This window comes from Vicia villosa, unplaced genomic scaffold (genome assembly GCF_029867415.1).
Source record: "Vicia villosa cultivar HV-30 ecotype Madison, WI unplaced genomic scaffold, Vvil1.0 ctg.002056F_1_1, whole genome shotgun sequence".
NCBI lineage: Eukaryota > Viridiplantae > Streptophyta > Magnoliopsida > Fabales > Fabaceae > Vicia > Vicia villosa.
In genome coordinates this window covers 289,629-302,265 of record NW_026705824.1, presented here as the reverse complement: position 1 = coordinate 302,265, position 12,637 = coordinate 289,629, and the positions used below count along the sequence as shown (strand labels likewise).

Here is a 12,637-nt window from a genome sequence, read left to right as displayed (position 1 = left end):
CATATTCCCTATAAAGATGTCTGATAAAGCTATACACTTCACTACAAACACCATAGCTAGATGTTTCGTTGGTGGAGGAAGTTTCATCTCCTCCTTAAGGAAACACGCAAGGCGGGTGCTTGTTGCGAATGTGATATCTCCTAGTTTCCCCAGGGGTGAATGAGGGAAAACAAGGGTTAACATCACCTCTCCCGACAGGGATACCATCATAGTCAACCCTCATGATAATGAACCTATGGTCATCATTGTGCAACATGGAAACTGTGATATTAAGCGAATTTTGGTAGATCTTGGAAGTTCTACTGAAGTCATATTCTAGAATTCTTTTTAGAAACTTCACCTCAATTTTAACGATGTAAAAGTGTTCAAGGGCTCGTTAATAGGATAGTTATGTGAACAAGTACAAGTAAGGGGCAACGCGACCCTAGAGGCAACAAGTGGCGAGGGAGGAGACGCCATTGCGATTAAAGTCAACTACCTTATAGTAGATGTTCTGTCATTAATGCGTTAGGGAAGTTATTTCCACCTGATACCTGGTCCTAAAGTACTTGCTACCCGGTGGGCCATTTGATACGATTCAGGGAGACTAGTAGATTGCTAAAGAATGCTATCAGAATAGCCTGGTGATAGAGAGGGAAGAGCTCGCACTTATGGGCGCTCCCTCCTTCATGTTCAAAATGAAGATATTGATTGTTGGGATCTCGGGTTGGGCACAAACAATGAGAGACTTATGCCTACTAAGGACTTGAAAGATGTCATAATAGGCCCCTCAGCCTATCATGTGACAAAGATAGGTACTTTGCTTACTAAGAAAGAAGAACATGAGCTAGTCGGCCAACTCCTTCTCGACTTGTTCGCCTGAGCCCCCTCTTATATGCCCGGGATATATACTAAGGCGATGAGCCATCACCTTGCCATCCACCACTTTGCCAAACTAGTGGCGCAACGGAAACAACAAATTGGCGAGGAGAAGAGGGCCACCATTGAAGAGGAAACACACTAGTTATCCAACGTCGGGTTTATTACGGAAACAAAATATCCTACCTAGCTAGACAACATGGTATTAGTAAGGAAAGCAAACAACATATGACACATGTGTGTGAACTTCACTATATGAACGCTATATGAACGCTGCTTGTCACAAGGTCTCGTACCCACTACCCGATATTGATCTCCTTATCGACAAATTCTCAGACTACCACATGTTGAGCTTTATGGATGATTACTAGGGATAGAGTCAAATTCAAATGGATTATATTGGTTCCCCAAAACCGCCTTCATATCAAACTATGATAACTATTACTACAATGTCATGCCCTTAGGCTCAAAAATTATAGTTTTTAAAACAAATTAACGCTTTAATGCAATAGTTAGTTGGTTGAAAAAAATCATCATATAAGAAAAAAAAGTAAACTAGAATAAATAGGATCAAAACAAATAATCAGGAAAAGAAATTCATCGCACGTGCATGCAAGGTCCTTGAATGGTAGTAGCTCGCACGCCTCGTTCGTGCCAAATTCTCAAACACGCTTGTTTCCACACACACGACACGAGCGAGAACCCTACCTCGTGAGACGCATCTCGCATGCTTCACTCGCACGTTCGCCACCATATCCCCGTCGGCCAGACTTCGCCCCTTTCTCGCCGCCGGGATCTCCCCGGAACCGCAATCCACTCTCCGACTGGAATTCCGCGACGGTCGCCGGGAATTTCGGTACCGACGGAGTTCTTAACGATCCAGCAAAGAGAAGACCGATCGACGGAGAATTCATTAATTTTATCATGATCTCGATCTCGATGGTAACCTCGTAGTATTTTTGGTAAATCTACGTAACTTCGTGCTTTTTTATCACAAAATGGCTCTACATTTTGTTTTCTTGTAAATTATTGGTATCGAAGCTTATAATGATTTAGGGAAAGAGATAAAAAAAATCATTTTTAGTGAATTAAGTAGTGATTTTTAATTACAAAGGTGTCCTATTTTGGCATTTCCTTATTATTTACAGAAAAATTCCTTACAAAGGGTTAATTTAATTTAAGGAAAGAGTACATTTTTACTTGGTGGTGTTATTGTGAAGCCTGTGGAATTCCTTTGGACATGAATTTTTAGGGTTTAAATGGAGGGCGTTGATAAATTTTGATGGTTTTGAGAATCAACAGAATTGGTAGGATATTTATACATTAAATTAAATTAAGTTATTGAGGGTTCAGATTTGGGATTATGGCAACTGATATGCAAAGGCTGGTTGGAATGAGTGAGGATGATGGAGAAATGGGAATGGGTGTGAAAGACGAGGATGACGAGGACGAAGATTACGAGGAAAATGGAGGTGAGCATGGAAATGCTTTACAAGTGGCAGAGTTTGATGGTGGGAGTGGGATGGGAACTGGAGCTGGTGACAACAGGTTTCAGCAGCAATACGAGTTTCAAGAGCAAGTAGGCACTCCAGGTGGAGGTAATCGAAGATCTAGACCGGTAGAAGAGAAAGAGAGGACTAAGCTAAGAGAAAGGCGCCGGAGGGCTATCACTGCTCGGATCTTGGCAGGGCTTCGAAGGCATGGTAACTATAATCTTAGGGTTAGGGCTGACATAAATGATGTTATTGCTGCTCTAGCTAGGGAAGCTGGATGGGTGGTTCTTCCAGATGGCACTACTTTTCCCTCAAAATCTCAGGTATTACCTGTCAATTTTAAAGCTATGCTTTTCCGATTCTAATTCTAATGGTAATTGGATTTTGTGACTTTCGTTTTGCATCTGGCATCATGTGCAGTTTCTCCATGAAAACAGGTATTATGACCGGATCATTTTTCCCTGTTCTGTCATCAAAAAACCCTTATAAACATTTGTTTTGGAGAGAGCTCTATTTAGTTTTACGTGCAGTGTTGACATTAACTATTGGCACTTGTTATATAGTTGAGTTCTCAGCTTAGTCAAGTAAAACCTATTTGATATTTTTAACTTTCAATGGCTTGTTACCATTGTGTCTCTGCAAATCTTATTGCTGCTATTTATCTGCGAATTTCAGTTCTGACAAATCTCAGAAAAACACTCATATTGGAACCTTTTCTTCTCAACATTGCAGGGTCAGGTACCAGCTGGCGGCAGTTCTGCAGGTGTTACTTCATCATCATCCCACGTGCCTTCCCAACACCCTCCGTCTGTTTCCCTCAGAGGCGCTGCTACTGGCAATAGGACTCCTTTAGAGTACAATGCATGTCCAATGAAAGATGTTTACGTTCCAGCTCCATCTCCATCCCCTTATGATCTATCCTCAAGTTCCCGGTCTCAAACATCTATGTTAAGGGACGGAAAAATGCAAAGAGACAATCCACCTGTGATTGGTGGTTCAATAGATACCATTAATGAGCAGCAGGTATTTAATGAAGCCGTTTGGCCTCTTGTTGATTTGTTTTAGAAATAAGTTTCTTCCTTTTGCTGTGGTAATATGTTGATGCAGTGATTTGGTGGCTACATTACTATTACATTATTGTTATTATTATTTCTTTACATATTAATATCAAATTTGCACTCATGAATTTTAGATGCAGAACATGTTAAATTGGCATTTAATACAAAAAGTTACGTATTGAAAATATAACATCTTTATTGCTTTATGAATTTTATCTGGGTTGTCATTGTGACCCTCTTGACCTCTTTAATATTTTTCAACTTGTTCCATTGGATGTATTAGGCCCCTTCTACTATGGCATGTGCTGCTAGGAAAGGGTTGGGAAGTATAAACAAACACACGGCGAGGTTTGTCAGGGGTATCTAATTGAAGTTAATGAGGATTTTTTGTTTGTTTAAGCTTTACGAATTGTGAGCTGGAGAAGATTAGCGGGGAGTGAACTCATTTTGGGGGGAAGGAGAATATGAGGGGAAGGATAGATAGTGTATGGCAGACATGAATTTAGAAGAAAAAGTAGAATGACTTTAGGCTAGAGGTTCTGTGCTTCTGCAGAACTCTAGATTTTATTTTTTATTTTTCCTATTTTCTTTTTTTGTAGTAAGCGCTAATCTCCACATTGAAAATCAGTCCCTACAGTTAAGAAAGATGAATGATTATCCAAAAGGGCATATTCTTCCTTTATTTTGTACTATATTATTTCAATATAGTGCCTTTTGTAGGTAAGTCTCTTGGCATTGATTTACATTTTTTTATCTTTTGCAGATTTTGGACATTCCAGCTAGATTACCAGAACGTGATTTTGCCGGGTCCCCATATGTTCCTGTTTATGTGATGCTACCAGTAAGCTATGATTATACTCTTAATATCCAGTTATTTTAAGTTTTGTTTCTTGGTAAGTAGTCATGCTTAATATGTTGTTCTCAATATATTGTGTGGAATTTTTTATAAGTCTGTTAGGTGAAATAAATAAATCATCATTGGAAATCATCTGTACACGTCAATTAACATTATATACCATATTTTATCTATATTATTGACAGTTGGGAGTGATCAATATTAAATGTGAACTTGTTGATCCGGATGGTCTACTAAAGCAGCTGAGGATGTTGAAATCAGCAAATGTTGATGGTGTTATGGTAGACTGCTGGTGGGGAATAGTGGAAGCACATACTCCACAGGAGTATAATTGGAATGGTTACAAGAGACTCTTTCAAATGGTGCGTGAGCTTAAGCTTAAGTTGCAGGTGGGTTTTATAAACTACTTTAATCATTGTGGTTCACTCTCTTGCTGATTCAGTCTGGCTTTGATAGTGAGTTGTCTTGTTTACATTTCATTAGGTTGTCATGTCTTTTCATGAATGTGGAGGCAATGTTGGTGATGATGTTTGTATTCCATTGCCCCATTGGGTTGCTGAAATTGGTAGGAGCAATCCAGATATTTTTTTCACGGATAGAGAGGGAAGACGCAATCCTGAATGTCTTTCTTGGGGAATAGATAAGGAACGTGTTTTGAGAGGTCGGAATGCTGTTGAGGTAATAACGACGTTATAATCTGACTATGACAACTGTTGTTTGTTTTAGTTGTTGTTGCTTCTGTTGTTAACAACTATTGCTGTTGGTGTTGTTATTAATACTACTATTACTGAATGGGATTGGTATGAAATGGAGTTTTGCTTACGCTTAATGAAATGGAGCAGTATTGTCAAATATCGGCCATGGCGGCACCATGGCATATTAAGGTGGCTGATGTTTTGACAACCACCAGTGTTTTATGGCGGATATGTCGGCACCATTGCATTTTATGGCTGATATGTGGGCGCCATATGATGGATTTTTTGGCTTTCCGCCTTAGTATGCAATCCGCCATCGATAACATTGTGATGGAGAAGGCTTTAATCCTTCCTATATACATATTATGGTGCTAGCCTTAAATCACTTTTTTCTCTGAATGAATCCATTTGAATTACTTATGAGATGTTTTTCAAGGAAGTGAGAGGACACATGGTTTCTGTTTTATGTTCTACCAATAAAATTAACGCATGCAATTTGTGTGTTGTACTCTTTTTTAGGTTTATTTTGATTTCATGAGAAGTTTCCGGATAGAGTTTGACGAGTATTTTGAGGATGGTTTTATCTCGCTTGTTGAAGTTGGACTAGGTCCATGTGGAGAGCTAAGATACCCATCATGTCCAGTAAAGCATGGTTGGAGATATCCTGGTATTGGTGAATTCCAGGTAATTGTTTTCTTTAATGTACTTTTTTTTTTAATAAAAAAAACAAGGTTTTTTTCCTTCTTTAAGCATTTGTTATCTAAATGTGACAATTTTCAGATTCAATTTTTCATTGTATATGAGTAAGCTAAATGTTCTTTGTTTGCTGTCAATGTATTGTCACAGACTGTGGATCCATCTCTTTTACTTGTATTCTCCACTTATTGTTGCTAATTTTGCCTATGCTTTCACCTCAGAAGCTCCAATACCTTTTTAACCAGTGTGCTCATCATCTTTCTCACTTCTGTGCAGTGCTATGATCAGTATATGTTGAAAAGTCTTAGGAAAGCAGCAGAAGCAAGAGGCCACACTATTTGGGCTAGAGGGCCAGATAACGTGGGTACCTATAATTCTCAGCCACACGAAACAGGTTTCTTTTGCGATGGGGGTGATTATGATGGCTTCTATGGCAGGTTTTTTCTCAACTGGTATTCTCAGGCTTTAGTTGATCATGGAAACCGGGTACTCTCTTTGGCAAAATTAGCTTTTGAGGGGTCCTGCATTTCTGCAAAGGTAAGATAATAAAACAATTGTAACGTGAAGATAATTTTTCAATTTATTGGAGAATGATGATGTCATTTGATCCATATAGCCGACCCTACCTAGTGGAATAAGGCTTGGTTGTTTTTCAATTTGTTGGAGAATGATGATGTCATTTGATCCATATAGCCAACCCTAACTAGTGGAGCAAGGCTTGGTTGTTGTTTGTTCTTGTAACCTAAAACATTTTCTGTTAAAACCTGAAAAAAATAGAACCAAAGTGTAAAATCAATGCTACATTACTGCTTTCTCAATTTGACTAGGAGTTTTTCATTTGTAGGAACTTCTCAATTGTATTGTGGCCTTCTGCAGTATGTTTGATATATTTTAATTTCAATACAGCTATCAGGTATTTATTGGTGGTACAAGACTGCTAGTCATGCCGCTGAATTAACTGCTGGGTATTATAATCCATGCAATCGAGATGGCTATGCGGCAATTGTTGCAATGTTAAAGAGAAATGGAGTTAGCTTAAACATTGCTTGTGTTGACCTGCACACGGTGAATCAACATGAGAGCTTTCCAGAGCCATATGCTGACCCTGAGCGATTAGTATGGCAAGTTAGTATCTAATCCTTGATTAAGTTAATTTTGTATCTAATTGATTTCTCATATAAGCAATTACATTAAGAAGTAGCCGTTCTATCATAAGACAAATTTGGGATGTGCCAAATACAGTTTTAGAATAAAAAGCTGTGTGATCTAAAATACATACACATTTTGGTTATATATTGCAGCTGTTGAATGCCGGGTGGGATGTTGGACTACCCGTCGTCAGTGAGAATGCACTTCCTTGCCTAAACAGAGTTGGCTATAACAATGTTTTGGATAATACCAAGCCCGTGAATGATCCAGATGGAAGGCACTTTTCATCCTTTACATACCTGAGGCTCAGTTCACTTCTTCTTGAGCGGCAAAACTTCATAGAGTTTGAACGATTTGTCAAGAGAATGCATGGTAAGTTAATGCAAGAAAATTTTAAATGTATCTGTAGCCTCTTATTGATTTGTACGTAAAACAGTATTGAATAAGTTTTATATCAGTTGACATTAACAAGTTTTAGGGTTGATGGATTTGTCTTTTCTCACTGCAGGAGAAGCTGTTCTGGATCTTCAGGTTTAACAAGCAGAAAAGAGAATCTTGTGGAGTTTGTATTTATAGTTCCCTCTACAAAACGGTTGGAGGATTCTGATACAGATTAGTAGAATAGAATTGTTACTTGCTGTGGCACATACTAGTTGTTAATCAAATAGTTTAGTTAGACTGGGGATAGGTTTTTTATGGGATCAAACTATTCCGATTAGAATCTGGATGTAAAATTTGTCCATACATTGTAACTCTGACCAGTATTAGCCTTTACAGTGATCTCTACAACTTTTGTACATTGCATCAATATCAGTATAGTAGTAATCTAGTAGAGAAATATAATGATATTGCTAGTTTATCAATGTCATAAATTTGATTGGATGAGCTGATGACATGCAATTTTTCATTGTGCATCGAATGAAAATCATGGCAAATCCTTGATATGAAAATTTAATAAAGTTCTAAACTTCTATGATTACAATAAACAATACCAGAACAAGCTTGGAATAACTCATAACAATTAATATGACATTTAAGCCTTAACTATATAAATATATATATTTTTTGGTTAAGTAGCTTAGTGGTTGGAATTCACTTTTTAAAGGTGAACAAGTGAGATGTCACGGGTTCAAACATGTGTCTCACACCTGATATTTTTGTACGGCTATCAATTGAGTTGGTTTAACGGGGTAAGTTTAAAAAAAATTGGATGATTATCATTTAATAATAAATTATTTTTGACACGTAATGTTTTTTTTTTTGAAAGCAAGAGATATATTGAAAGGAGAACAAAGGGTTCCCCAACCCAATTACACACCATTCAAAGGTTACAAAAACAATATTACAACTAATTACACTTACGACATAAAATACAAAGGATCTTTGTAAAAATCGTAAAAACAACAATTGGAATATGTAATATTGCCATATGAAGACCACCTCCAAACCAAGAACTTGATACTCCAAACCATATTATTTATGTTCCACACTTCCTCCCTAAAACAAAAAGCATTCCTAGTTAACCAAACAATCCAAGCTGTGGCTAACCAAAGCACCCCCAATTTGCCGCTATTAAGCTTTTTACCACGACTCAAGGAATGCCAATCCACAAAAAAAGAGGCGCAATCTTCCTCCCTCCAACCCGCAAAACCCACCCACGAAGCAATTTCATTCCAAACCAAATTAATCACAATGCATTTAGAAAATAGATGATCCACCTCTTCCACATGAGCTTCACAAAAAATACAATTTAAATTATTATTTGTGAAAGCTAAACCTCTATGCGCCAATGAATCTTTGGTAGGTAACCTATTCAAAAAGAGCCTCCAACCAAACGCTTTAATCTTATACGGAACTTCCGTTTTCCACAATAAATTAAAGGCCTCCTCACCCTTAGTCGGAGGTCCATAAGGGATACGCCTAGAAGCATACAAACCATAACAAGAAGCAACCGTGTATCTTTTTTCCAAATCCAAAGACCAAACCACACAATCTTTGGAAGTATTTAAACTACCAAAAGAGTCCAATAAATTCTTCAACACCGAAAGAGAATCTAAAAAGACCGCGTCCCTACCCACCATCGAAATACCAAGATCCCCCCAATTCCAACTACCATTATTCCACCCACCCATAACCGCTACCGAAACTTTTTTCAAAGAAGAAGCCAAAAAAAATCCGGAAAAGTCTCCTTTAAAGAGCAATTATTCAACCAACAAGATTCCCAAAAGGGGGTATTATAACCATTTCCAACAATGAAATTACAAGTCGAAACTATGGGATCAATATCTAAAGGATTAGAGGAAATACAACTAACCTTTAAAATATCTCTCCACCAAAAAGAAGAGAAAGCGAGTTTGAAAGCATCTCCATCGCACATAATTCGCAAGCACAAATCACCATACCGAGCCTTTAGCACATCTAACCATAATGACTTATGGCCTTGCACTATCCTCCACCTCCATTTGTTCAAAAGAGCCAAATTGAATTCGGCAATATTTTTTATCGCTAATCCGCCTTTCACGATGGGAAGAGTCACGCCTTTCCAACCCACCCAATGAATAATCCGTTTCTCTCCCCCACCTCCCCATAAAAAATTGCTTTGAATCGCCGTTATCGCCTTTACCACACTAGCCGACATTTTGTAAAAGGACATAGTGAAGATAAATAATGGACTCAAAATAGACTTCAAAAGAGTTAACCTCCCACCTAGATTAAGAAATCTAGTCTTCCAACCGGATAACTTCTTTTTCATCTTCTCCACTAATGGAGCCCACGTCGCTTCCTTCCTAGGGTTGTTACCGATAGGAATACCAAGGAACATAAAATTGCTATCTTCCACCCTACAAGAAAGATAATAAGCCGCGGCGTCCAAAAAAATAGGGGACACATTAATACCAATCAACTTGCTTTTGTGAAAATTTATACCAAGACCCGACACAAGTTCAAAGGATCTTAACACAATCTTTAAAGCCTTTACATGTTTCCATGTCCCCGTTCCAACCAACAAAGTGTTGTCCGCAAATTGAAGAATGTCCACCTCGCATCTTCTTTTAATAACAAAAGACTCAAATTCATCAATCTCAATAGATTTCCTAACTAGTCTCGTAAGAGCTTCCGTCACCAAAACAAAAAGAAAAGGAGATAACGGATATCCTTGTCTTAATCCTCTATTAACAACGAATTCCTTTGTTGGACTACCGTTAACCATCACCGACATATTGCTCTTGAAAATCAATATTTCCATCCACTTCCTCCATTTAGCTCCGAAACCCATTTTGACCAAAAGATATCGAAGAAAGTTCCACGATACTTTGTCATACGCCTTTTCGAAGTCTACTTTGAAAAGAAGACAAGAACCTCCCTCCTTTCTCGCATAATCAACCACCTCGTTAGCCACTAGAACACCATCGAGCAAATGTCTACCCGGAACAAACGCACTTTGACAATGCGAAACTACCGAATTCAACACATGTTTCAATCTTCCCGCCAATAGTTTTGCCACCACTTTGTACATACACCCCACCAAACAAATCGGCCTATAATCATCCAAACTTAACGGATTTGAACTTTTCGGAATTAGAGCTAAAAAAGAAGAAGTAATTACCTTAGACAATTCTCCTCCATTGTAAACATGTTGAAAATACCTCAAAAAGTCCCTTCTCAAGATAGGCCAACACTTTTTAATAAAAAGAAAGGAATGACCATCCGGACCCGGGCTCTTAAAACCATCACAACACCTTATAGCCTCCAAAATTTCCTCCTCTTGAAACTCTCTCTCAAGCCAACCTTTCTCATCCTCACTAATGCAATCAAAATTAATCCCGTCAAGCCTAGAATGGCCCTCATCAAAACCACCGAATTTACTTGAGAAATGATGAAAAACTTCCTCCTTAATCCCTTCCACCGAATCTAACATGCCTCTAGAAGAATTAATCGGGCCGATGTGATTATGATTTCTATTAACCTTCATAGCTTTGTGAAAAAGACCGCTATTGGAATCCCCCTCTTTAAGCCATCTCAATCTAGATTTTTGAACATACATATTCTCTTTAATTCTCAATCTTGTCCAAAATCTACTTGTTGCTTCCTTTCTTCTTTTAATAATTTCGGGGTGAAGATCTTGCGCTTCCACTTCCAACCTATCATCACCTAAATTAATGTCTCTCATTTCTTCCTCTATCTCCAAATCCATCTTGCCAAACACCTCCTTGTTCCACCACTTTAGCCTATTCTTCAATCGAAAAAATTTCTCTTTCAAAATATAATCACCTCTTCCTTCCACCTTAATGTCATTCCATTCCTTTTCAACAAAAGAGTAGAACGAGTCGAAAGAAAACCATTCATTGTTGAATTTGAACGGTTTAGGACCCCAATCATTTTTATCAACCTCAAGCCAAATAGGACAATGGTCGGAGATGTCTCGATTACCCACAAATTGCCCCACCACTCCCCATTCGTTCACCACCTTCTCTGAAAGAAGAAATCTATCAATCCTACTCATCGAATTTCCCCCTCCGCTATACCAAGTGAACTTTTTTCCTTTGCAAGGAACATCCACCAACAAGCTTTCATCAATAAACTCCACAAATTCATTCATCTCCATGGAATTGGCACTATTAATAGAAACCGTGCCCCTACCTCTCCTCTCTAATCGGTTCTTGATAGCATTAAAGTCTCCTCCTAGAATCCATTCACCGTCCTTATGCGTCTCTTTCAACTCCAAAATCCTCCTCCAAAGCTCTCTCTTCTTGGACAACTCACAAGAAGAATAGATATTAACCAAGTAATAATATTTATTATATTTCAAAAACTTGATACCAAGATATCCCTCACCTTTGAAACTAGAAACCACCTCCATGTTCTCATTCTTCCATAACGTTAATAGCCCACCCGATCTACCAAACGAATTTGAGAAAGAATAACCAATATTATTATTCCTCCAGAAACTTTTTGCCATCCAATCTTGCATGTCCACAATCTTTGTTTCTTGAATCAAAAAAATGTTCGCCTTACTCTTCGTTATTAAATCACTAATTCTTCTTCTTTTCAAAGCACTACCCCCCCTCTTATATTCAAAGAGCCAATTAACATAATGAACCTTTGTTAATCTCCTTCCTACTTACCCTTCGAGAAATTGCCTCCTCATCCAAAATCTCCAACTTCTTCAAAACCGCATCTTCCTTTCCATGATTAACAACTCCCAAGGCTTCCATGGCTTTCCAAATTTTAGAACCCGACTCGCAATCAAGATTTCCCCATAACCTGAAATTATTTCTAGCAATGTCACCATAGTCACTACAAACAGCAGAAGCAATTCCTTGACTATCACCCAAAGAAAGAGTCGGTTCAGTTTCTGTAAAAGATCTTGTAATCATTTTCGGTCCCCCAACACCAGTGGCATTATTGCTACAAACAGCTTTATTACCAGCACTTTTAAGGCATTTTAATTTGTTCTTATTAACCGACATAAGGGATTTTTTGTGAAGCGAACCTCCCGCCTCTGTTATCTTATTGAAAGTAAGCTTCCTCATCGACTGTTTCTTCCTCTTTTTGACTTGATGGACAACGCCATCAAAGGATAAGGCAAAAGGAATCACACCTCCTTTTGCCCCTACCTTAGTCTCACCACCGCGATCCTCCTTGCTAACCTCGTCGGAAGCAAATTTAGCATCATGAACAGCCTGTTGCTCAGAATTAGGGACACAGGAAAAAGATGATGAAATCGAGTCGGTTGCATCATCCCGATCCTTCACTGGAGAGATAACCGTCAAAGGAATTGGAAGAGGACATGTGGATTTATTGGCTACAACATCCCCATGAATCCTTGTCTGA

At 38.3% G+C, this 12,637-nt stretch overlaps 2 protein-coding genes across 4 annotated transcripts; one reads left to right on the top strand and one right to left on the bottom strand.

Moving 5' to 3' along the window:
* The first annotated feature begins 1,508 nt into the window (after nt 1–1,508).
* LOC131637612 (beta-amylase 7-like) lies at nt 1,509–7,613 on the top strand. Of its 3 annotated transcripts, none has more exons than XM_058908211.1 (11): nt 1,509–1,820; nt 2,046–2,674; nt 3,084–3,374; nt 4,173–4,250; nt 4,451–4,654; nt 4,749–4,943; nt 5,480–5,644; nt 5,933–6,193; nt 6,563–6,781; nt 6,958–7,177; nt 7,314–7,613. In XM_058908211.1, exons 2-11 carry the CDS (start codon nt 2,222–2,224, stop codon nt 7,340–7,342), a joined length of 2,115 nt encoding a protein of 704 aa, XP_058764194.1. In that variant the 5' UTR covers nt 1,509–1,820; nt 2,046–2,221; the 3' UTR covers nt 7,343–7,613. The 3 variants fall into 3 exon arrangements, with proteins under 3 accessions (XP_058764194.1, XP_058764192.1, XP_058764191.1); XM_058908209.1 differs by having other exon boundaries at nt 2,041–2,674; XM_058908208.1 differs by having other exon boundaries at nt 2,007–2,674.
* A 550-nt stretch (nt 7,614–8,163) lies between these two features.
* Nucleotides 8,164–8,937, bottom strand: LOC131637622 (uncharacterized). The gene has a single exon (XM_058908229.1). It carries the CDS (start codon nt 8,935–8,937, stop codon nt 8,164–8,166), a length of 774 nt encoding a protein of 257 aa, XP_058764212.1.
* Nucleotides 8,938–12,637: the final 3,700 nt, after the last annotated feature.